At 37.8% G+C, this 27467-nt stretch overlaps 1 protein-coding gene across 1 annotated transcript in view; it reads left to right on the plus strand.

Moving 5' to 3' along the window:
- Kiaa0825 (KIAA0825 ortholog) overlaps positions 1–27467 on the plus strand; it is a 360888-nt gene that overhangs the window by 116286 nt on the left and 217135 nt on the right. The window contains exons 13-15 of the mRNA XM_010637195.3: positions 8062–8201; positions 19251–19424; positions 27101–27319. Of these exons, the coding sequence (XP_010635497.1) occupies positions 8062–8201; positions 19251–19424; positions 27101–27319 (533 nt within the window). The remainder of the gene's footprint in view (positions 1–8061; positions 8202–19250; positions 19425–27100; positions 27320–27467) is intronic.

Genomic DNA, 27467 nt, shown 5'->3' on the forward strand with positions numbered 1-27467 from the left:
CATTCTGAGGTATAGATATGTGTTTCTACTGTACTTCCCTTTTATGCTTTTACTTAATGTAATGCTGTTTGGGATTTGTACATTTCTTCCTCCCTAAATATATTAAGTAACATTTGGCTTCATTATGTCGTATGCTTTGTGGCTCTTTATCCAGCTCACCAAGATGTATTCATTCATTTCTTTAGTAGTGGATTTTTAAAACTTTCTCCCCATAAGGCACTGTGCTAGTATTAATGGTGAGTGAAGAAGCTGGCAGCCAAACCCTTTCCTCAAGCCGGGTGTGGTGGCGCACGCCTGTAATCCCAGCACTTGGGAGGCTGAGGCAGGAGGATCGCTGTGAGTTCGAGACCAGCCTGGGCTACATAGTGAGTTCCAGGTCAGTCTCAACGACATAGTGAGACTCTGTCTCAAAAAAACCAAACGCTTTCCTCAGAGTGTTACATGCAGCTTAGTTCCCTACTTGACAACAGTATACAGTGTCTATGTTCATTTTCTTCATCCGAAGATACTCTTTTCTCCCAAGATATTCTCCCAGTTCCTTTGTTCTTGTTTCCTTAAACCCCAAGCCATTTTCGTAATCCAAAATTTATCATGTCATACTTTGACTTAAAACCCTCCTGTGAGGGTTGTCTTTAAATATATATAAGACAATTTTTTGGCATAGCCTATAGTGTCTAGATAGACTCGTCTCTTAATCATCTGTAAACTCTCCCCATATCCACTGCTTTCTACATTAGCCTTTTTATATTTCATTAACATGCAGTGCTCCTCTCTGCTGCAAGATCTTTGCACACACTTTTCCCTTACCCTAAAGTAAGTTCTTCATCACTTTGTTAATGCCAACTTCTCTTCATATCTCAGTTTAAATGTGACTATGCAGGAAAGCTTCTCATCAGCCCCAAGGACTAGATCACTTCTTTTTGCTATAGCCTCTAAGAGATTCTTTTGCTTTTCCTTCATTGACTTTTCATAATTGTAAATTGTCTACATGTGTAAGGTCATCTAAACTATGTTTGAGTTCTCCATTAAATTCCATTAGGCTATGGCCTGTTTTTCATTTACTGTTTTGTCTCCATGGTCACCCATAAATATTAGTTGGGTGAATGAGTGAAGGAATGAGCAAATGAATTCAAAGTGGCATTCTCATCAGGTAAGTGCCCTGTTAACTGATACAAACGTTTGCTCTGAGTGGTAAAGCTCAGGTGTGAGAAGCACAGTCTTCATGGGGAGGTGACTTCTAGTCATTTTGGAGAGAACATCTGGAGAAGAGGATGGAGAGCTGATCTCCAGGTGCTCCTGAGAAGTTGCTACATGAGACTGAAGAAAATGTTCAGAAAGCTTCTACTAAAGCTTCTAATGTCAAGTGCTGAAGTAGAGCCAACAGCGGGGGAAGAGTAATGTGAGCCATTTATACCAAAGTTCTTAAGTGGCTGGTAGATCTCTGAAAAAAAAACCCAAAAGAGAAATTAGTATCTGTGGAGTAGTTATTAAAAGAAGTGAAAATATCAGCTGAGCTAGGTATTTTGTATACTTACATATCTTTGTATACTTAGATATGTTTGTATCTTCTCCCTTCTATTATAATTTAAAGTTATTACCTAAATAATCTGTAGAAGTGGAGCCAGCAATATAACAGAAAATAATGACAAATTTTTGCAATGGACAGATATAGTGTGTGTACTATTTAGTTTTGAAATCTCACAAAGTTAATCTACATGAGCTTCAGTTTCAGTTTGAATTTTGTTGAACAAATTGAGACATAAATGCAATACAATCTTATTGATCTCCTGGAAAATAGCATGCAATACCATTGTGTATTGACTCCATCTGAAACATCTTCCCTTAACTTCTGAGATAATCTTGTGGGTGGTTATGAGGATTAAATGTGTTCGAGTGCTTCTGAGACACTCATCACATGAATACTTATAACCAATCATTCATAACTGATGGGTTAGTAAAGCATTACATGTGTCAGAAAGTGGCAGATTGTTATCAGTTCTCTAAACATGTTCAAAGGACCTACTACGAATGTGATAAAGTGGAAAACATATTGAACTGCTTTCTCACTGGGTCTTTGCACTTATCAGAAGTGTGTTGCCCGGAGAGACCTTTCTTGAACTCTCTATAACAGGATATTATCTGGTGGATGGGACTGATAATAGTCAAGGGCACCGGAGAGATGACTCCTGCTCTTCAAAGAGCCGGCTGAGGGACTCAGGGTGTCTAGTGCCTTAGCAACTCAGCTGATTAACACTTTGGAGAGGGACACAAACTGCTAGCTAAAATATTATATTATTTTTAGATTAAAATTAAATTTTAATATATTTTTAGAAATGGGATATGCTAACTTGTGTAGCATTGACATGTGGTTAGATGAATTGTATATACTACCTTTGGATGATTTTTAGAAAATATGTTTATCCCGTGTGAAAGGGTTAATTTACTAAAATCAGGAAATGAGTACAGATTCTTCTAGTTTGAGCACCTGAGCTTTAAGTTGCACACCATGTAGTATAGGTATAATTAACCTTGCACAGATGAGGCTTTCTCAGCTACATTAGCAGAAAAAAATCAAGGTGAATTCTATATTAAAGTATGAAGGTGAATCCTACTAATTTTATTTATTAAATGAGCTGTAAGTACTGTATAAAGACTATAGAGACTTGGCTATACCCATTATAGAGATTAAAATATACGAAAATATTTTAAATGCTAAACTCCATTTAAATGCTAAAATTCCATTTATTTTTCATAGTTTTACTTTTGGTTAAAGCACTGAAGAAAATATTTTAGATCCCCCCCAACTTTTTTTCTCAAGTACTAAAAATATCTTCTTAGAGAAAGGATGACAAAATTGTTTTTCAATATTTGTCTATATTTTCTTAGAAAATTTTTGAAGAATAAATTGTGGAAAACTAAGAGTAGTACAGTAATATGGGGGATTTCTGGTTGTGTTTTCCCTCATTAGGGCTTCACCCTCAATTTCTTTTTAGTTACATCCTTACATTTGTTCTCTGAATCATATAACTTTTGGTCTCTGGTATAAACTGTACTCAGTAATCCAAGCTAGGGCCATCCATCCCGTATCATTCTCTATATATACCTTTCATAAAATGACGTCAATTTGGGAATCAGCTCTGATGCTATAAACTTGATTTTTTTATCCAAAACATGGTATCTTTAAACAGGAGGTTGAATAGAATCAAATCCTCAATGTCAGAAAATACAATTTACCTACGAAATTTCTGTCAGGTCACATGGGAAAGAAAATATGCAGTAATGGAATTCACATTGATTTTGAAGCCGTAGAGACCTGGACTCATCATACAACAGCTGCATTTATTAGCTAAATGACTCTGGACTAGTTTCTTAATATTTTTAAAACAAGGATTAAGTGAGATAAACAACAGATATCTTTATACATGCCACACTTTGGATTTTCTCAGGAAACAGACTCTGAGACAAAGATTCAGGTGGATATTGTTTATTTTCTAAGTGGAGGGAATAATGGAAGGGGAATGGGTAAGTAACAAAGAAAGATTCTGGTAATCAAACGAACTATCAGAGGAATGACCAGAATTTCAATCTTCTGGGGGCTTTTGAGAATCAGTACAAAACATATACTTCAGAGTTATTTTGATGAAAGGTGCAAGGATGCTGAGGTATTTGTACAGCAGCTCCTCTCAGTCATTGGCTGAGTGCTGCTCCAGGGGCTTTAATTCCTGTACTCTACCAGATTGCCTTGTGGGAAGGTAGAGAAATTCAGGCTTTGAGCATCATTGCTCCTTTACTTGGGCCAGCGTGAACTGAGAGGTAAGGGCAAGGGTTGGTGTGGTCATTGGCAATATCTGTTGTTGTGGCCCCTTCCCCCACTGAGATCCTCCCATGCCCTATGTTAAATTCTCTGAGTTCTCTCACTGATTTTTCAGGTGATGGCCAGCTATAATTGCTTCAAAAAAAGTTTGCTTACTTAAGAGTTAGCGGGACAAGCCAGAGTACTCCCTACTGCCATTATTTCTGAGGCTGTAAGTGATATTCATCGTTATATTCTTCTACCACCTAGGCAATCCTTCACTGTTGACCATCCTGTCTGCTGGCTCATGTTTTTGCCCAGTGGAATCACTCAGACCTTTGTCAGGGGGTTGAATATATGGTCATCCTTCTCTTATTAGACTGTCATTACTGCAGTCTGCTGCAGGTAGCTGTGATCCGTTCTGAGGGCATTCACACATGCCCTGCTGAGTCCCCTGAGTTACAGATGCTGCTCCACAATCGCAGCAGACCTGGCTCCTCATGGCAGTTATGGTAGTCATAACTGGCCAGTACATCAGTCCATTCTTTGTCTGACAGACTCCTAGCAGGGATCAGCCAAAAATGACCCACAGCACATAATTTTAGGTTGAGTAAGATCCTAAATGGTCCCCTTGTAGAGGTATGAACACCCACCCACCATGGAAACCAGGACCTCCACTCTTTCGTAGTCTGTAGGGTGATGGGGATAACAAATTCCTCAAGTGGAGAATCAGGAGCTTTTGTGAGAAGGCGCCTTCTGCTGTCATCCCTCAGTTCCCAGACCCATGTACTTTATCTTTTGGGACCAAAATGTGATTGTTGGCTCAAAGTAAATATCAAGTTTTGAAGGTCCTTACTCCAACACCACTTGATATTATCCCCAGTGTTCACTCATCTGGTAGCTTCTGCCCGATACAAACATGAGGTGATGAAAGAGTGCCATGGTCGTATGACCTGAGGGCAGCAGCGCTGTTCAGATCACAGACTGAACCTCCTGCAGAGCCTTCTCTTGGCCTCAGCCTTTACAACTGAGCCAGAAGTCAGGAAACCTTGCACGGAGACAGCCAAGACTGTTTGTTTTTAACTTGCTATTGCAATATAGAAACCAAAACTTGCAGAAATTCTAAATGAGCTACTTAATGAACTTTTGTAAGTACACCTACAAATAGCTTTTTCATGATTCTGTTGGACTTACAGATTCGTTCTCTTCTTTGTATCATAGTGGAATTCAACATGTACATATTTGATATCTATATACATATATATAAAATTTCCCTTCCTGTCATTTTTGAGGCTGATCTCACATTCACAGCTCCACAAGCTCAAAGGATGAGGGAACATATGCTTCTCCATATGCCTGACACAGGCTCCTCAATGCATTTATTACTCAGAGCTCAGTGATTGAGGAATGTTTGTACTATTTTATTTTTCCTCATAGTGAGTCATTCTACTGTACATTTCAAAATTGTGATACGTTGAAAGATGCAAGAATTGAGGTACATTTCAACAAACAGCTTCCCATCTGGTAAATGAGAGATTTTATTTATAACCAGGTATTCAGATACAGTGGAATAAAATGACATTCAAATTATTTTGTTTTATTTCATGACTAAAGGGCTGAGTAAAAAACACTCACCGCCTCCAGTTCATTCTCCACATTGCAACCAGATCAGGAAAATCCTCTTAAACTCTGTAACAGGTGCAAAATCCTCACCCTGGGGCCGCAAAGCCTTCCATAGACCAAGTTCTTATGCCTTCTTCTGACTTTTTCTTGTAGATCTCTCCCTGTGTGTTCTAGTCAAACTATAACTTTTAACAGTATCCTTACATCAGCCCTCCATTTGAGCAGAATATGTAGGTAGGAAGTACTCAAATGCCAAGTCAAGTTCAATAATCTGAATAACCAACCAACTGCTTTTCATCTACTACACACCATGGGGACTTCTAGAAGTCAGCATTTGGGATTTAGGATGGAAGCAGGGATCCTGCAAAAGCCAAAGCAATCTCAGAAATAGTACATTGATGTCTCCAGGCTAAGCGTTAAATTAGTCCCCTCTTCTCTCTTCACTGCCCATCCAGGGCAGTCGTTTCCCTGCCTGACATTGCCCACACAGTGCTCGAGCAGTCATCCTGATTCTTCTGTTCTCCGAGCTTCATGTGGGAGGCCTGAGTTGGCCCAAGGTTCAAACACAGGCTGAGGGATTTTGTGCATTCCAAGGTTGTGAAATACTTTTAATGCCAAGACAAGTGGGAGATGCTTCTTCATTTTACATCTTTGAATCCTCTCATTTAAAAAAAAAAAATTAGCCTTTTGGCAAAGCACGTTTTTTAAAAGAGTTTACCTGTCCGTTTTTAAATAGGCAAGTCAATCAGCTACCACTCATGCAGCTTTCAAATATGCGCAGTTCAGTGGTAGGAGCTTTAGGGGAAGTCCTCAGGAGACATGAATTTGGGTGGAGAAATAGAGCTGTGATGAAGTTTTAAAGAGCTGAAATATGTGTGCTTGGCATGAGTGCTTTAATTCAGAGTAAGAAAAACCATTGTCTCCCAGGGAAGGTGAAATTTTTGTTTCCAGCTAATGATTGGGTAGGATTAAGGTAAAGGGTTCATTGGATGAATGGTGTGTTAGTTAGCTCAGGCTGCTGTAACAAATATACCATTGGCTAATAGCTTGAACAAAAGACACTGATTTCTTACAGTTTTGGAAAGCTGGCAGGGTACCAACATGGTCTTGTTCTGGGGTGGGGGGAATCTTCTTCCAGATTGCCAACAGCCAACTTCTTGTATCTTCAGGGTAGATAAAGGGCAGGCAAGGTCTCTGGCCTCTTCTTTTAAGGTCACTAATCCCATTCATGGGGCTCCACCCTTGTCACACAGTTACCTATCAAACCCATGTCCAGATACCATCAAAGATTAGAGTTTTAACATGAATTTTGAGACAACAACTTTAGTCCTTTGTAAGTAGAATCCAAGGCTGACTTGGGTACAAATGCACAGAAAAAGAAAAGATGGTGCTAACTAGTTCTATCTATGCTACCTGTTTTACAGAAGCACAGCCCACACCAGTATGTTCTAAAGCTTAGCCTGCAGAGGGCCTATTGAACACATTTCATAATTTCAGATGGGATGAGGCTCGAGAATCTAGATTTTTAACAAGTTCTCTGGTGGTGCTGATACTCCTGTTTTGGGTTAAGCCCTGGAAACCAGAGGTCTGAACCATGTTGGCAATTGGATGGCTCCTTACTTAGTCATTTGCGTCCTCTAAAGAGAATGCTGCAAATGGGCACTCTCAGTGGTAGCCTCTGGTCTCCTTTAGTCTTGCAGTGGTCCTGTTTACATTTTGCATTGCTCAGTCACATCCATCCTTCCCAGGGCTACCCTAGTCCCACAACCCTGTGGCTCCGACCACCACTGGAGTGTCTGACCATTTATTTCCTGTCTTTGTTGTTGTTGCAAATTATTTTCCCATCTCATGACCTCTAGACAATCTAAACTTTAAGACATTAGAAGGAAAAAAATAAATAATGTTACCAGTTTGCAATTCCTACTTTGCTCTCTGAGATCCTGCCAATTCACTGGTAAGTGACAGTGGTGAGATGGGGATATCTGATCTCAGTTTTCTATTCAACACTGATGATAATTTTGTAAGAAACTTATTTATCTTGAAGTTGTTTTTTCTTGAAGAGATGATTACCCAGGTAGGCAGCAGCATGACTGTTGGTAGCAGTTCAAATAATTACGTGGTAAGTTAAGGCATTACCTATTAAGCAGTTAAATTACAGTTGGCTCTTGGCAGGAGTTTTGAATTCTTTGTTTCATCACTCATCATTATACATGGAAAACTATGAAGTAGCCAAAACCCACTGGAACGTCTTTCCATGAATAGCAAAGGGGGTTAATGGCACATAGTGGGCACTCATTATGCATTTGGTGAATGAACAAATGAACACATTAGAAATAAATTCATACATGATTTTTCTTTTCTCCATAAATCTAAAGTAGACATAGTTCTGTGAAATATAGGCATGGTTATTTTGTATCAGTTTTAAATTTGGCAGGCTACCAATTGTTAATTTGCTTTTAGCTAGTTGAGATTAAATGTAATTCCTTCCCTGAGCAACCCTAAAGTAAGTAAGCATGAAAGCATTTTCAGAGTAATCTGGGAGGAACTGACATTTAACAGAGTTAGCAGTACATCTGTACTTTAAGGCTATTAATTTCATAGATAAATTAACTTCATTGCTCCATCTTTATCTTGCATTTTGAAAGGACTCCATCTGGTGGAGGACTGAAAGCCGAGGGTCAATTGAAACTGCTCTTATCCCAGCCAACTTGTAACTGGACTCTGCTTCTGGAAACTCTGCTGCGTAATAACGGTCTTTTACCAACAATCTTGTTGAAGAGTTCAAGTGAGTATCTGTAGTTAGGAGAATGTCCTCAGAAAACCTAGTCATTGCTTCAGTTCAATGAAATTTTTTTTTTCCTACTCGAATATTGGCAGAAGGATGTAAACCAACTGCATGTATCAACAATCTGTAGGGCTAACAGCCGGCAAACTATTGAATTGCTTTACCAATCTATCTGAAATAATGTTTTTTCAGGGACTCCGAGTGAGGACAAACAGTATTTTTGTATGACACTGCTCTATCACAACCGCCATTATACAGAAAGGTATCAATATTCAAATTTGTAATGCCTCAGAAAATTAGAATGGCAGTTACATTTCTAAGACACAAGCCTGTATTAGACAGTAAAGAGGTAGAAAAGAACTGCATCACACAACACCAGAAATCTTAGTGCATCTTAAAGGGTGCTTGTGTGACCTATAAATGAGCAAGCTGTGGCTTATAGCTCTACTGAGGCATGGAGAGGTTATGCATGAAAACTGAGGGTAATAGAAGACCACATAATTAGACTTTCTTTCTTTCCCCCTAAATGCTATTTTAGAAAATAGTAAGAAATATTCTGCCAGTGTATCATTCATATTCATTGCTCTCCTCTACCTATGGAGAATCTCCTAACAATTTCCCCACACCTTTATGCATTTCTCCTCTTTTATAACACATGTGAATCCAGATCAGTCTTATCAATCTGTAGCTCACTTTCATTTTCCTGAATCAAAATTGTTTCTTCTAGGTCCCCATCACTTAGCAGACCAAATCTAAGTACTTTATTTAGCCATTCAAATACTATCCCAAATTGCTTTTCTAATCTTTACTCCAGAACCCTCTGCACACCCCACCACCCTCCCGCCTGTTTTCAGCCATTGTCACCTAAGCCCCATGCACATGCTGTCCCAAAGTCTCTACTTGTCAGTTTTTCCTACTGCGAAGCCTTCTCTAGACAACTGGGCCTCCACCAGTCTGCGAGGTCCAGTCAGTGTTCCAGAACTCCGATGCTCCATTCACCCTGTTTTCTTCCTCCCCTGCACTTCGTGGGTCCTCTACCTTATTTGCCCTTAGCAAACTCTGCCTTTTGTTGTTGTTGTTGTTGTTATATTTGAATATAAATAAGACCTGTGTACTCAGGCCCTCCCAGCATGCTGATACAAAATGGGGTTCACAGCATGCCTCTGTCCTAGTTGCTATTATTTGTAGTAATCTTTGCTTTCTCACATCTGCTTGGGACCAGTTTCTCATATTCTTCTCTCTTGTACACCTTCATCTTTGTTTCCTAAGAGCCTCTTAGGGTAGGTACTTCTTGTGCCAATATTGTATCTTCCCGGTGCTGTAAAAACCATGAAACCATGTGGTGCCAAAGGCCATCCCAGCTCCCGAGGCCTCCTTGTGCTGCAGCAGAGGCTCCTCTGACCCCAAACAGTACTCTGTGGACCTTAGATCTCACACGGTTCACCTGAAAGCAATGTCTTTGGCTTCACATTGTAGCTATGTCCTCCTAATCAGAAACTAGAACTAAAGGAAACTATTTCCTCAAGAGAAAATCTTTTGGGTACTTATTAGGTACCAGGGAGTATGTTAGGCACTTTACATTCATGAGCTAAGTTAATTTTTTATATCCCTTATGAACTACATACGATTGTTTCCTTCATGTTGAAAAGAAAGACACTGGAGTTTAAAATAAATACAGTTGGCCCTCTGAATCTGCAGATTGCATATCCGTGGATTCAACCAACCACAGATGGAAAATACTGTGTCTGGGAAAAAAAACGCATCTGTATTCAACATGTACAAACTTCCTCTGTTGCCATTATTCTTTAAGCAATAAGTACAGCAACTGTTTGCATAGCATTTACATGTTACTGGGTATTTTAAGTAATCCAGAGGTGATTTGATGTAGATAGGAAGCTGTGTTCAGGCTATATGCAAATGCTATACCATTTTATAGAGGGGACGTAAGCAGCCATGGATTTTACCCTCTGAGCTTTCAGTCAGGACGGCTGCATGACATGGATGGTATCTGACATGGCTGAGAGAATTACTCTGATATAATCATTAGAACTCACAGATGTAATCCCATAAGGGAAATCATCTACTATTGATAGAGTTATGTAGAGCGACCTGGAAAATCAATTGACTATACTGATAATCTTTAAACACAGGAAGAACAATTATTTTCATAAATATTAAACTGTGTTTTCGTACAAATGAATCCCACATTTACTTATCAAAAACATGATGTTCCCCTTCTGGAATGTATAATGTGATGCTTCTTTGAAGAGACTTACAGCCATCAAAGGTGCCACAGGGTAAAGATTCAGTTGTGGTTCCTAAGGAATATAGCAGTGTATTTACCTAACCTCCTGAAATAAGCATTATTTGTTAAAAAGGCTATCAAGTTCTGTGGTTTCTCGGGTGTTTTTCTGTATTGACTTTTTCTAGCTACTTAAAATACCAGAACAATGAAGTGACAGAATTTGCTAATCAATTGATTTACCGATGATGAAATTCTAGTAGAATTCTTGACACTTTAAGTTAAAAACAATACACGCAGGGAATCTTATTAACTATATGGAGATGGAAATTACTGTGTACATAAAAAATAAATGTATAATTTTTTGCAGAAGTTTCATTTTCGCTTCATTGAAAAGCTTCATGGTATTTCAGAATACCGCTTAGCAATTTAAAATTTTAATCATATTTTTAGGAAAGCAACATTCAAGTAAAATGTTCTGAATTAGAAATTTTAAGCAACATATCTATCAGCTTTTTATGGGGGAATTTTTAAATAAGGAATGCATTTTTATACAGCTGATAAAATTTAGCATTGTGCTGAGGAATAAGAGTACAGAGATAGTAAATATATATTTTGTAATACATATTTTAAAGAGTTCAATGAGCAATTATTTAATTATTACGTATAAAGTTTTTCTTGTATGACCATATCATATAAAGTTTGAAACTATTTCATAAGTGAGAGTGATGTCTTTAGCTTTGGTTTTGATCTGTGAAAGTGACCCATCAGAATTCCTATTTGTTTTAAAAGAATCAATAGAATACATAAGGAAACTGCTATCCTTTCTGAGGGTCAGAAAAATAGCAAAATTAAATTAACAAATGGTAAGATTTTAATTTATATTATATGCATCATAGGCTGCAGTCTTCTAAGATGAATCAGGCTTTTCCTATGGATAATGTTAGGTAATGTTCTATAAGAATATGTAGCATTTTGAGTCGTGCCGGAGATTTAGCTCAGTGGTTCTGCTACCTGCCTTGCAATAGCAAGGTCCCGAGTTCGATCCCCAGCACCAAAAAAATAATTTTTTTGTGGGGGGGAGAATAAGTACTATTAAAACTTGATAAAAATTAAACTGATTTTATTGGCTTTAATGGTAGATGGCTTTAACACTCCTCAGGTTCAACTGAGTTGACGTGAAGATAAAGTTTATTGGTTTTAACTCAGGCTATCTTGAATCCAAAGGAAAGACAGCTCATAACTACAAATGTTTATAGACTTTTAAATGTAAGACATTATTTTGAATACTGATTTTGAAAATGTAGGGCAGACATTTTGTTAATTACCTTGCAGAGTCCCCATAACCTTCTAGGTTTCTTACAGGTGGTGTCAAAGGAATAAATATTTGGCACTTTCCCAACTGCCAGCAGGTGACCTTTTCTGCAAGTGGTTTTTGAATTGTGTGACTAACGTGTTTTTCTTTGCGTGTTGCCTTGAGAATGACTCCCAGTGAAACACCATGGCTTCTGGTGATATTCAGCTGTAAGATACCAATGGCAAACCAGCAAATACATAATAATTAACATGTTCCAGATATTGTTTTTTGAGTGCTTTCAATGTGCGCACTCACTAACTCCCAGTAACGGATTTTTATAATTAGTACAGTTTTCATCTTCACTCGACAGATGAGGAAACTGAGACACGGAGAAATCCAAGTCGCACACAGAGCTGGCAGCAAAGCAGCCTTGGAACCAGGCAGCTGGCTTCCTCATGCTTCCACCTCTGCCCCAAATGGCCACCACACACAGCCACAGAGTGCTTACCACAGATCCGTAACACAACGAATGCAGAACCCTAGTAGTGGTTACTTTTGGCAGTGCATTTTGTGCTTTTGAACCTTGTTAAAAGTGCCTAAGGATAACCAAGAAATAGATGTAGAGAAAATCCTAACTAAAGGTCTGCTGCCACTACCAAGTGACAGTTAATTTAAAATGAGTAAGTCAGTTTGATTTCTCTTATCTTGTGGTCGTATTTCCCTGACCTTTTACACGAGGCATATTATGTCAGAATGGGGTTCTGTGTGTATGTGTGTGTTCAGAGTGCCATTTCTGACTGTTTTAGAAGTGATGGCCTAGGTGGAAATGTGCTCCTCCTCCGTAATTTTAGCTCACCTAACACTGGTAGCAAACACTGCTTTTGTATTAGCGACATCTGCACCACAGGGCTCTGATTTGTTTGATCTTTTCTTCACTAGACTTAAACCCTGTTCTAATTAGATACAGTAGAGCCATGATTTGTGCGTTTTGGTCTAGTCCTTTTCAACCAAGGAGCCTGTCCAAGAATGATGCTGGATTATCCCCGAGATGCCCATGGGCTCCATAGAAGTGTTACAGCCCCTGCAACAGCTATCTATAACCGGGATCTTGGAGTCTCCATGGGTTGAGGTAGTGGTGGATTAAGCTGTGTCCAGCAAGGCTTCTTGTTGTAAATTGAAGACACGTGTCACCCGGGGGTCTCATTAAAACTGCATCTTCTGGTTCAGGTTGGAATGGGGTTTGAGATTCTGCATTTCCAACAGGCACCCTGCTGTTGTGAGTCTTTGGACCACTTTCCTGTGTAGCAAGGATATTGAGCAAAGTATGGCTGTCGAACGCAAGAGAATTTGAGTATGTAACAGTTTGTCCTAGAAATAGGCTTAGGAGGAGATATGATTTACTGAAGAATATTTATGAACTATTTCATCAGGAAGTTCACAGCAATCCGCAAGAATGATCGTCTTCAAATACAGATCTGATTGTGTCACTCCCTGCTAAAAACCTCAGGTGGCTGCCCACTGTTTACAGATAAGGACCCTAATCCTTGCACAGCAGTAATAAACTGTGTTTTAAGTCACTTACCTTATTGCTGGAACAAAATCCCTCATTCACACCACTTAAAGGAGGGAGAAGTATATTAATAATTGACAATGGATTAAATAGATGGCGGGTCCTTATACTTATTGTTAGCCTTTTAAATAACAAAGTACAATTTTATTAAACTGAATTTCAAATCAGATTTCAATTTTATTCGTGCTATTTTTCATAGTGAACTATGTTGTGACATTCAAATTTAATGGTTCCTTGAAATTATTGTTATGCGACTCTCCATTGCTTTTTTCGAGGGTTCATTTATTGGCCTAGTGTTTTAGGTCTTAGGTTCTTTGTTTTATGTTTGTGCATGCTGCATTTTCCATTCTCCCACTTTCTCCATGTAGAGATCTCATCTTTCGTTCCCTCCCTTTTGATGGAGGTTGCTGCTAGTGTCTGGTTTATGCTGTATCGCTGAGCTCATGGCATACTCTCCCAACAACACTGCTGCCAAACCCCTTAGTGAGTCAGCAAGAGATTGGCATTAACAACATTCTTGTAGAAAATAAAAACGTAGAAGCCTTGGAAAGCCAAGTAATAGTGTGTCATGCAGGCATAAATCTCTGTGAGCAAGGAACACTGTCTCTTGGTGAGTTGGTCTTTGAATCCCTTGCCTTACATTGCCTTTCTTTTGAAACACTAAGTTCAAATTTTAAACTGGCATATGTAGTGAATGGGGCCCTTCACTGTCATTGAAAAGATGATCTGTTTTCACTTCCTTATATGCTTTTTTAATGTATAAAGCATTGACAAGGAGAAATTAGAAGAAATTGAAAGTAGCAGCTTTACTATGTCTGTATTAATGGTAAAAACTGGACCAGACAGTATAGCCCTACGTGTGTGGCTTGCCAGAACTGAAATGATCCCCACCCCCTGAAGCCCTCCAACAGAGGCCCTCTTCCCAGTTTCTGAACCACCAACGGAGCTAAAAACCCAGAATGCAAACACCTGGAGTTAGGTACACTCCAAGTGAAGAGAGACAGCTGGCTAATCCAGGGGTGCCCAGGTCTCCCCAAACTCACTGCTCCATAGTGAGGGAGAGTGAGGAGGAGTGAGGGGTGAGGCGAGGCCAGCAGCGTGACTCATGTTACTAAGGAGGACGGGGGCCACGCCTGTGTTAGGTATCAGTCTCACTGCGAAACTGCCTTTTTGCATTTATACCCGACTTTAGAGAAAAGGCCCCGAACTCTTTATAGCCTGCTTCGGGGGAAAAGGACCAGAAAAGGTCAGAAAGACCTTGCTGCCTCTCTTGTTTTCTTAGATGCCAAAGTGCCGTATTTGCTGTCTGCTGAACCTCATCAGGATTAATTTATGAAGCAGGTCAAAAATAATAAAACTAGAGCCGAGTTTCCTTAAACAAAAAAGATGGAAATATCAGAATGGAAGACAGCCCCAGTATATCCCAATAGCATAAGAAAATTAAAAACTAAGGCAGAACACTGTGGATGAGCCCTTGGCAAAGGTACTTGTTCTTACCGGGTTCCTGGGGCATAAAATTTAGAAATATCTCAAATCTGCTGAAGTCACTTTCCAGGCAGCTTTTACTAGATGCTAAATGAGGTTCCCAGGAGAAGTTAACTTGAATATTGGAGGTAAGAAGAAACAATAAGCCTGGGTTAGTAAACTGCATACTTATGGAGGATTTTACAAGGTAGCCGCAGGGATTTAGGGTTAATACAGATTATGGGGAGGGTTGTGATTAAATCAAAAGATAAAGAAAACCTAAACCATATGAACAGGGTTAGAAACAGAGCAGAAGAAAGCGCCCTATAGGAGGAAGAGAGCAAGGTTGTAGACGCAGGTGGCTCATTTGGAATCTTTTTCATAGAAGAGGTCTTTGAGGTTGTAGGACAAGAGAATTGCTGAGCTGGGGGAAAACCACGAGTCAGGAAGTGGGCAAGGCGGTGGTTCCAGGACAGGCACCAGATGCAGAATGTCCTTACCCCATTTCTGTAAATACACCTTTTCCCAGTGTTGTCCTGACTCTGTGCTTTCACAGTGTCTATGCAGCTTTTGTTCTACAAGAGCAGAGTTCATTCATTCAGATAGGATCTAAATGTTTCCCCAAATGTAAACTACATTTATTATCTGGTCCTTTGCAGGCCAAGTTGTAGATGATAAGAGAGGAAGAGCTCACCAGAAACGATATGCTATAAAAAAGCACCCTGAAATTAAGTGAGCATGGCCAGGTAGAAGTCAAGAGAAAAGAGGACTTCAAAAGAGTCAGCGAAAGGGATTTGGTGACTATGTAGAGGATCAGAGTTGGGGCAAAAGGAAACTTTAAATGTTATCCTTAGAATGTAACTAGATCAATCAAAGCATAACCAAAAAATACTTGAGATCTATTTCATTCTCCCTTCCTTTGTCCTTCCTTAGTTTTATAATATTAATCAGGTGGCACTGTTCTAGGTTCTGTTATAGAATTGTGCAGGTATGCTGGCACTCTGGGAGGCTGAGTTGGGAGGATGAGGATCACAAAGTTGAGCCCAGTCTGGCCAACTTAACAACTTAGCGAGACTCTGTCAAAGATAAATAAGTGAACCAATAAGTAGGAACCTCGTTTGTCATCTAGTAAGACCTAGCTGGAGAGTGACCTCAGCAGATCTAGATGTTTCTAAGTGTTGAGACCTGACGTCCTTCCGTGCCTCACCCAGACGTGGCTTCTCAGCATGGCCAGCAAGAAGGCAGGTGCTCTTGCTTTACAGCCTGGGTGTTTCTCTCCCCGGCCTCCCCACCTCTTCTCTCTGAGCCACCCGCGTTCTTGCTACCAGGACACACATGACTCCCCTGGGAATCACATGGTAGTGCCACTGTTTTGATTTTTTTTTGTTTTGCCTATAAGAATTGCTGCTTTATATAGTTCAAGCAACTAACTATTCAATAGATTTAGCTTCCTTTCTTTCTTAAGTCTAGGAGGCAACTGATTTTAGTCCACTCGTGTTTTGTGAGTAGCTGAAATCCCTGAGGCAAATAAATAGAAATAGACTCTTTTAGTCTGAGGCAAAAGAACATGGAGGGAGGAAAAATAGAAAATAAAGCTGCATTGAAGTATCCCGGCATGTTTATAGAGTAGTAGAAGTTATAATATTTATTATTTTATTAAGCTAGTCTCCCTCTTTCCCAAAGGGCATTGTCACTGAGTGATTCTCTGTGTCTCAGGTTATTCATGCTGTCAGTTGCCATGGTTCATCTCCCTCCTGTCTCACAGCAGTCTCTCTACAGCAACACCTCCAGCAGCTGCCTGTCTTCTCACCGTTACACCAACTCTGTCTTTCTGTAAAGCTCTCTCATCCCAACCTTGTCATGCTGATGAACCACTTCAAAGACTTCACTGAGTCATGATCTTTTCTGTGTTCCTGTTCCCAGAAAAAAAATGTAAAAACATCATTGTATTTCCACAGTGCCTTATATTTCAAACACTTCAATTACGTGATAATTTATCATCCAGACCAAGGTAGGGTGAAGTGTCAACTTGACTGACTTTGAGATCCAACTGGGGATTGGTGGAGCACGGTTTTGGATATGTCTAGGTGGGTCATGGAGGTGTAACCTTGGGTGCTATATGTGGTGCTTGGCCCCTTCCTTTTGGGTGCTGTTCCCTTGCTCTACTTCTTGGCCACCAAGAGCTAAGCTAAGCAACTTTTCTGTCACAACCTTTCTCACGATGTCCCTGCCTTGGAACCAGCGGACCATGGACCGAATCCCCTAAAACCATAAGCTAAATTAAACCCCTTTTAACTTAACTTAAAGGTTTTGCACATTATGTCCAGCAACAGGAAAGCTAATACAGATACATTTAAGAGTGAAAAAGGATGCTACTCATACTTATGCCAGGACAATAGACATAATTCAGGACTGCCCCAGGGAAACCAGGATGTGTGGTTACTCTATTTATCCTTGTATTGGTGTAATGATTGTTTACTTGCCTGTCATCACTTTCCTGAGCAAATATATACACACAGTCAGTGAATCCCAGGGAAGTGAAGGCTGTAGCATCTAGTGTAATGTGCAACACATACTAAGCAGTCAATCAGTTAGTTAATTAATAAGTTAAATCATGGGAATTTCATTGGTGGAGAATGTCTTAGACTGGCATTCTAGAAATTGCATGCGGGAGAGAGAAGGGGAGAAGGAGAGAGAGGAGGAAGGAGAGAGAGGAGGGCACATTTAAAAGGAACAGAAAATAAACATTTCTGGGTGGAATAGATATTTGGGGTTTTGAACATAATTTTGAAAAAGATAGTAGACTTCCTGTATCGTTAGGCTAAGGAATTTTTAGTAAAGCGAAGTAATGGACAGGCTTAAGCATGAGGATGACATGAAGGATAACTGATCATTGTATGTAATATGAATTGAAGAAGGTAGAGAGAATTGCAGAGAGCATTTGGATAAAAAAGATGAAATTATGGGTTTCTGAATTAGAAATACTTGCTACTTAACATTTTATACTTGTTCATAGATTACTGTTGCAAAATGCGAGTGAGAGATCCAAATTAGCCTGGTTTAGCCAAAAAGGGAAATTTGTCAGCTCAGCAAGCTGAAATCAGTAGGCAATCTCATCAGGAATCTTCTCTCTGTCTCTTGCCTCTTACTGTATCAGATCTATCCCTAGTCACGTTCTTTCCAAAATGGCATCAGCAACTTCCAGCCTACTTTTCGGCCAGCTCGGCAAACTTAGTAAAGAGAGAACGCTGCTCTATCAGTTATTCCAGTGGAAGCCCCTGAGGAGGTTCTCCGTGGTTACCTGTCCATCCTGGAATGGATCATGGTGAGGGGAGGTGTCGGGCTGTGACAAACCATGCCCTGGTTGTGTGCACACCTTAAGTAATGAAGTCAGCTTTGCCCAGACGAAATAACCTGGAGGTGGTGGTGTAGGTGGAGCGGGAAAGAGTAGCCATGAGGGAGGTGCATGGGGTAGGGAGAGCTAAAGGAAAATGATGTGTTTGAAAAAGCTATTAGTAACCAAAACTAATAAGTGCTTTCTTGCATAAAATCTTTGGTGCCAATTTTTAGCTTTTAGATAATCATGACCTCCTCTACGTCATTAAAATCAAGTTCCAGAAATAAAATTATTGAGAAGAAACATAAAGCTGAGAGGTTTCCAAATGAACAAGAATAAAGAAATGTACTCCTTCCACGACTCTACGTTGTTTTTAATGCAAGATATTTAAAACACTCAGTATGAATTAATATCATTAATTCAAAAATATGTTTGCTTATTATGATGATGCTTTTTATTCAAACAAAATAGCAATTATTATTTCACCATTCAATCCATCCTATAGATGCAATAGTGTAGGAACTTCTGAATATTGACTTTTAAAGAAGGCACAGGGGAGCCAGAGAAGGGATGAAATAAGTAACTAAAATGGCCCTGGTTTTGTGAAATTCCTCATATAGTTTTATTAAGGAGCCGGTTGAGAGAGAAACCTCTTCATTCTATCATGACAGTGTGAATGGGTTTGAGAAACATTCAGAAGTGTTTTTGAAGAGTTGCATAGCATAATGATGAGAACACTGTAAATGTGATTTTCCTCATGACACAATTTTAGTTTTCTGAATTTTTGAAAACAATCTCTAGAATGAATGTTTATAGTATTTTAACACAGCACACATACAAAAAAATAAGTTTTTTTTAAGAGCAAAAAGAATTCTGACATGCAGAAAAATCAGCATTGCCCTTTCAAGGGATATTACTGTGGTCTTTCTCACATTTTTTATTTTACTCCTTTATAAATATGCCTGGGTGTCTCAGAATCAGTAATGAGTTAGATGGACAATTCATCTGAAAGAATGTGGTATTTCTCTTAGCATACAAACATCAGTCTAACACGTTTCCCAGCATTCTACTACGGTAAGCTATCAGAATGCAATCATACTCACTAATACCCATCTTACTAAGTCATTTTGTTTTTCAAGAATGTACCTTTCAAGAACAAATTTCTGACACAGAAAATAAGTGGAGCCAAGGCCTGATAGAAGCCGTCTTTACAGTCCTGTACCATTGTAATTACTCACCAGAAATATTCGGAGATGTTTTCATGAGTTACATGGAAGAAGAGCAATTATGGGACTTTTTGTGTAACATTCAAGGTATGAGAAACTTGATGTTTGTACAGGAATTGCTTTATCTTTAAAATGCTTTTAAAGATACTTTAAAACTTTTGTTGGTACTGGGTTTGCTGAATCTGTTGTTTGTAAAAGTTTATCATATCTTTTCATTACAAGGGTTTCTACCTTAGGCCATTAACCAGTAGTTTCAGTCAAATTTAATATACTTGAATTAAATTCCAACTTCCTTGAGGGAAATTGGGGAGAAAAATTATGTAATGCAGAGTTGTTTAACTATTCTCTCATAAGAATTTAATTTTTACGTTACATTGTTTTTCTTTTTAGCATATAAGATGTTAACAAGATGTGAAAGATATTTTGCGATTCTGTGGCACGTTTATTTAACAAACTGATGGAATAAACTGTTGGTCATTTTTCTTGATATGCAGTACATTTACTATTATGACCATAGTACTTTTTTATTCGAGACAAGCATATTCTGTGATTCCTTTGGGGACGTATGTTTTCTCCATCTGGGTTGTTCTTCGTCTTTCAGCTAGAGAGGCTGTGAAAAACAAGGCAGGTTGTACATATGAACAAGAGGTGCTGATGGGGCACCCCACCTTCAGGCCAGGCAAATGTTTTCACGTTATAATCCCACACTATCTCTATATTTATTGTCTTGAAAAAAGAAAGGATGAGAACCTAGGTAGATATTATTATCAATCCCCAGTTATTCCATTAGTCATTTACATGATATACATCTGGCTTTCAACCTATACATTTTCTTATGCACAGTCTGCTTTGCAGCCAGCAATTTCATAAAATATTTTCTAGGCTCTCTGCAGCAGATCTATCTGGCAAAGAATCACAGCTTCATTCCTCCTGGACTTGCTGACTGTCCTCCAGATAATACTTGAATATCATTTTAGTTATTTTAAAGTCATTATATTTCATCTCCCTTTGATCGTTATCTCTGTGAATAGCAATAGATAACTTTTTGTAATGGTTTTGAAATTTGAATCTATCAGTTAAAGATCTTGTTGCAGTGATCTCCTTTAAAGTTTTATCTCCTGGTTTCGAGGTATTACCTCACTGCTTCTGTTTACCCAAAGGAAGGGAAGATTTCAAAGTATGAAGACTGAATTAGAAGCTTGTACTTCTGACCCAGTCTTTATTGAACTGAAAGAAAACTGACCATAAAGCCAATCTTGAACACCCTAGGCTATTTTTAGTTTTTTTCTTAGGGAAGTTATAATCATATTGTCTTACAAGATTATAAAGAATCAGCAACCTTCATACTTCAACCACTTTATCTTTCAACTGTTAAGTTCTTTAACCACTTTTTACCCTCACTACAAAACTACTACAAGTGACCTAGAAGATGCCAGTAGATTTGAGGCCCTTGCAAGTGAGAGTAAAACTGTGCTTGCTCCTAACATGTCTTTTCTTTCTCTATTTAGTGAGCAAAGTCTCTTCTAGGAAGCCAGATCAAATAGGTTTTACCCAAAATGAGTAGAGAGGCCCAAAGGGGCAGAACTTCCTTGGAATTTGTGCAAGTCATTTCTCCATAAGCATTAATATAAAATATTCTCTGTATGTTGAATATTCTCTGGAGCCTGAGACATGCAGTGGTCATAAGGGATTGTACCTTCTCTCTGCCAAAAGTTTCAGAGGTTTTCCTTTTCTTGTGTTACCAATCATGGTTATTTTAAAGAGCACTAATAAAATAATGCAATTCATAACAAAATCAATCCTTTTATTATGACTTCTGTTTTATTTGAAACTAAAAGATGTTAAAGAGAAATACAGCTAAGACACATAATTATAATCCTGTAATATTTGCATTTTAACACTCATAGATCCATGTGTCTGCAAATATAATTGACTTACCCAGACAACTGTAAGACATTGCTTAGAAACATCACTGGCGTATTTTCCTCCTGTTGAAACACTGTCAAAGAGTTCAGCATAGTTTACCCACAGCTTACTCACATCATCATGAAATCAGTTTAGAATGGAAAGCCCAAGATGAAGTAGCCAGTACATTCATCTTATAGCTGAGTAAACAAAAGCAGGAGACGTTAACGTAGTCCACCAGTTAGCTTGGGCAGAACCAGAGCAAGAATCCAGATCTTCTAACTCATAGGCTTCTCTTTGATTTTTTTCTACTAGACTAAATACTTTAAGTCATTTGCTTTATGCACATGAGTTCAGTACTGTACTGCAATCTACAACCTGATTTTGTAATCAGAAACCCAACACATTAACTCTTTAGAGCTAGCATGAGATGGGGATGGAAAGCAAGAACGACAGCACCCATTTTAAAAGATGATAAAAGACAAATACAAAGATAATCGTCAAGGCCCTAATATGGACATCAAAAAGCCAGTATGCTCTATATAAAGTAGATTTGGGTAGCAATCACTGCGGGACTATGTCTTCAAAGTAGACCAAACATCTTCAGTTGGGCAAATGGAAATTTTGAAGTAGAATTACTAGCCTAGTTTTTATAACAATGCCCAGACAGGCTTGTAAATTAGGACAATATTGTCCAAAATGTCATGTGTAGTAGTATTATAATATACTCAACAAGTATTGTTCACTTGACTTCTTTCTGTGGCATTGACTTTACTTTTATTTTCTGGGTGAGTTTTTTTTTTTTTTTTTCTTTCTTAACAGCCTTTGGGAAGAAAGATTTCAATGACTTAGCAAAATTTCCCAATTAAAGTTTGAGATCCAGAGTTTTGCTTTTGTTCTCTGCTCATTTTCCTCAGCTGCATAAAAACCTTTACGAAGGACTATTTAGAAGGCACAGGATGCCGAATTGTTTTCTTGTAGCTAAAATTAGTTTATAACATTACCTTTGTGTTAGGCACAGCAATTTTCTGTACATATATACCTGCACCACAGTATGGGTAGTTATGAAGTGCAAATTTTCAAAAAAGACCATTTTTGTTCTGCAATGTAATCATTATTTAGAGACTTTTATTTGGTCATCCATCCAAAGCCTGTATTTGTAATCACTTTTGCAATACTTTATTTTAATATAATTTATATACAATAAAAGTTACTAATTTCCAGTAAAGAATTTAATACGTCTGACCAATGAATAAACCTGTGTGATGTCCACTACAATAAAGGTATAGAACATTCCCATCGCCCCAAAGGTCCCTTCATCCCACTTTGTAATCAATTCTTTTAACTCCCAATCCTAGCAAGATGCTGCTAATGCTTTGTACCATGGTTAGGTTATTTTTTGACTACCCTAGAAATCTCATGTAAGCCAGAATTGACATATCTTTTGTATCATGCTTCTTTTATTTACATTATGCTTTATTAATACTTCAGCTTTTTCCTGTACTGACTAGTATCACTGAGTTGTATTCTTGGTTTCATCCATTTACCACTACTCAACTGCTTTACAAAATAGACATATCTTTTTACATTGCCACCAATAATGCATGAGAATTTTGCTTGCTTCATATCCTTGCCCATACTAGGAACTGTCTTTTTGGTTTTGGTCAGATTGTATCTAGTCATAGTTTTAATTCACATTTCTTTTTTTTGGGGGGGTACCGAGGATCAAACTTGGGTCCTTGTGCTTGCAAAGCAGGCAGTGGAACCACTGAGTTAAATCCCCAGCCCTAATTCATATTTCTTTCATGAGTAACAATAGTAAATAGTAAATACTTCTTTGTGTTTTTAATAGCCATTTAAAAGTATTCTTTTGATGTGAGAGAATGAAAAGATGAAAATAAAGTGTTTGTAGGTGGGGAGGGGAGGAGGGGGTGAAGGGAGGGCAGAGGTAAGGGGAAAAAATGAGAATCAAGACTTACCATGTAAAGGTACATGATCCCAACAATGAATGTAACTGTACTGTATCCCTAAATGTACCAATAAACTCAATTAAAAAAAAAACAATAATAAAATATAAAATTAAAAAAAAAGTATCCTTTTGTAGTGTATCTACTCAAAACTTTTCCTCTATTAATTGTGTCTCTTTGAATTATAAATAGTTCTTTATATATTCTAGACATAAATTCTTTTTCAGATACATGCATCAATAAAATTTCTCCCAGTCTATGGCCTATCTTTTCATCTTCTTAAGAAAGTCTTTTGGAAGTGAGATGCTTACTCCACCCTTGCCTTTCTACTTCCTAGATGGTTCATCATTTTCTATCTGGATCATCAGTTCCCTTGCCTTACAAAAAATGAGAGTCAGATCCTGTCCAGATTTCAACTTCTTATCTCTATCATCTAAAATTTTGAAGTACCAAATGAACTTTATTTTTCTCTTAAGAAAATGTATTAATGTATTTTCAGAGGATGTTTTAATGATGCTTTGTTACTTTTAGCTGCTCAATTACTTGTAACATCACTAAACCTTATTTCCAATAGCTCTGGATTAATCAATATATTAACAAAATGCTTTTCACAGTAAAACATTTTGCTTAGAAATACATTTTAATTTTCATGGAGTGTGTGTATGTGTGTGTGTGTGTGTGTGTGTGTTACTGGAATTGAACCTAGGACCATTGCACTGAACTACATTTCCATTCCTCCCCCCTTTATTTTGAAACAGGCTCTGACTAAGTCACTAATTTGCTCAGAATGGGCTCCAACTTGCAATTTTCTTACCTCAGCCTACCTGAATGCGGCGATTGTAGGCATGTGCTACTGTACCTGTCTCCATTATTTTTATAATGTCTAATTAGGTTAGTCTTTATCAAATATAGTATAATACTTTTCTTAAAAGTAGCTCGAAAAACTACCACCAAATTCCTTTTGTTCTATTCATTCAAAATTACAGAAATTTTAAAATAAAAGTAGTGGTTTTCTATGCTCATCCTCATCTGTCATTATTGAATTTTAAAAGAGTATCGTGATAAAAATTGATAATTAGTATCTTAAGAAAAATGTGTAGATCCATGCACTGTTTGGTTTCTATCAATCTTTGAATTGCTGCTGAGACTGAGGCTTATTTTGGACTTAGATCATCATTCAACCTCTCTCTAAGGACTTCTGATTATTATGATGGGAAGAAAGCAGCAGAGTCACTGCTTTTATTGATTTTTTATGAACTTAGCTATGAAATATTTTTATTTTCTTTGTAGGATTTCAAATACTCATAGAAGTAAAAACTCAAAAAGATCACAAATATCACTTTGTCAAGCTCCTCTTGCCTCTCTCCCTCCGGTTGTGTAGATAAGAACATGGGGGCCCCTCCTAGAGTAAACAAAGTTTCCTTATTTTTAAAGTTGATTTGAAGTACTAGAAAAGGAGATGATGAAGCATGGATTCTTTCTGATTATTTACTTTTATTAAATTTTGAGTTTGTTTTAGTACATGTTTTCAGTACGTGCAATTTGCATGAGTGGGTACATGTACATAATACATCATTTACTTTTTAAAATCATGTCCCCTTCCCCCCTTCTTCCTCTAATTCTCCTTTCCCCATTTTCGTTCCTATTGATAGTATTCGTCTTAGCTCATGTGTATGCCATATAATGTTCACGTTCATTGCGGTTAGGCTCCTGTACATGGCGTATCCTCATTCTACTTATTTCCCCTCATTGCCGTTCTTTTCCCCCCTTGGTCTCTTGGACCCTTTCCCATTTGGAAAAGATCCATGTCCTTGTCTCCTTCTATCCATCCTTTATTATTCTCTTTGTTTGTACTTTGCCTTGCTCAAATGAGATACCATACGGCATTTAAGCTTGTGTGTCTGGTTTATTTCATTTGACATTATTTTTTCCAGGTGTATCCATTTTCCGACAAACGTCTCAAATTTGTCCTCTTCTTTAAATGATATGACTCAGTCTGAATTTTATGTTTCTTTGCTTTCATTTTAGTTAATTTAACATGAAAGCTGAAATTATGTATGGCAAAATACCAATAATGAAAACATTATCATTTTGAAAGATTCTTTCTCTTGTTTCTCTCCTTTATCCTGATAATCAGGGAGTAATATTATGGGCTTATAATACTTGGTTTGGGCTATTACATGATGTTCTTTCTGTACTGTGTGACTTGATAATCTACATACCCTCTCTACCATTTGATTGACGAAGAAACTCTTACTATGGCTCTGAGGGTGCATTGCTTCACCACAGGAACCTTCACTTTTTTCTATTCCTTCTTCTTTCCATTTCTCATTTTCTTCCTTTATCTGCATCTCTTGCCATCACAGAAATCTGTAAATATGCTTAATCCTCCCCATAGTATCAAGTCCTCAAGATGATTGAGGCCCTCCTATCAAATAAATATTGCCCAGCTCTACACTATAGCATTGGAATTTTTCCAAAAATTTTCATCTTGGGTATTAATAATAAGTTACCCTTACATAGTTCCTATGCCAGGTACTGTTCAAAATACTTAATAAACCAATTTATTTAATTGTCAAATAATCTTTGAGGTAAAATTACTTTCTGTCTTATTTTCTCTATCATTTTCAACACCTGGATTTTATTTCAAAGACAGTAAACATATCTTTTTAGAAAAGGAAATAGAGGTATGTCTGGCTTCTTAGAATTTTCAGGTAACTAAAAGGTATTTAGTCCACAGCTCCAAACAGGTCAGTCCAAATGAATAATAATTACTGATACAGGAAGTAGGGCATCTACTAGTGTCCTTTGATAAATTCAAGTTTTTCAAATATCATCAAAAAGACACACAACTCTATCCTCCACCTTTTCTATGAAAAGCAAGATGTTGCCTAACTCATGTTGCTAAGATAATTAAACTCTCAACATTTGATATTACCAAGAGCATCCTTCTCCTTGATAGTTTTAACAGTGGACCATTGTTAAATGAATGAGTCATTTGAGAAATGTTACCTGGGAACCTGAGGTGAAGAAAGCACAAATTTATTTTCTGTATTGATTCAAATGATGGTTTCAGGACTTTCTAGTCATATTAAACGTCAGACAAGCAGCCAGGTTTTTAAATGGCACATATCATGAAAGTCGTGTACATTCATTGTAGATAATACATAGATAGCAGCAGGAAGGCAGCATAAATGGGAAAGAAGGATGAAGTAAGAAAAGAAAGAAGGGGAAAAAGGCAAAAATCAAGGAAAGAAAGCAAAACATTGCCTGAAATCCCATCATTAATAATTACCATTGGCATTAGAGAATATATGCTTTAAGTTTTTTATATGTGTAGATATATAGTATTTTAAAACAAAATGGCATGTCATACTCTTCTAGCCTGCTTATATTTTTTAACTAGATGATATTTGACTTTGTTTTACAGTTAATATCCCAAAGCTAATTATCAAATTACTTGTTGTTGGCTATTTAGAGTTCTAATCTCCTATATATCATTTGCATATTCTACTTAATTTCTTAGTATTAGGTCCTACCAAAATGCTCAAGTCAACAGGTAAGTAAAACGTTAAAGCTTTTGATATTATTGCCAAGCTGTCATCTAAGAAGGTCATGCAATTTACATGCCACCAGCAGAATGCAAAACTATCAGCAAATGTTGCTATTTACCATTATATTAATGGCCATTTCTTAGTTGCTAGGAAGAAGGAATTTGTTCAAATACTTTTTGAGCTGATTACTAACTATATTAATTTTTGGTTAAGATAAGTTCTCCTTAAGTATAACTTTAAGCTCCATTCTTGTGAAACAGCATACCCAGTTGAACAAGGCATGCCTGATTGCCAGATTCTACTAACCATATTATGCCTCCCGATTTTAAATTCTCAGTGTGCATGGAGTCTGAGCCGGAGGTCATCCGATGCTTGAGATTGGCACTGACTGATGCCATCAAAGACATCATACAGCAGGTAATATCTTTGATGAACTGTGGAAGAACCTGTGAGACAAACCCAAGCAACCACAATGTTCCCAATCATTTACTTGAGAGCATTCCGAAAGAATGGAATTATGTTCCAAAAGAATGGAAAAGAAAAGAATCAAGCAAAGGTAAATGTGTTTGTTTTACTTCAAGAAAACGTATCCTGAAGAAGCAGCAATTTTCTAATATATTCAATTAAACAATATTCAAAAAATTTTATGATTGATAAACAATACTAACCTTCCTTTCACCAAACATTTTGGACCCCTAATATAT

The sequence above is a fragment of the Fukomys damarensis genome, unplaced genomic scaffold, assembly GCF_012274545.1.
Source record: "Fukomys damarensis isolate Sample0158 unplaced genomic scaffold, DMR_v1.0_HiC HiC_scaffold_3, whole genome shotgun sequence".
Lineage (NCBI taxonomy): Eukaryota > Metazoa > Chordata > Mammalia > Rodentia > Bathyergidae > Fukomys > Fukomys damarensis.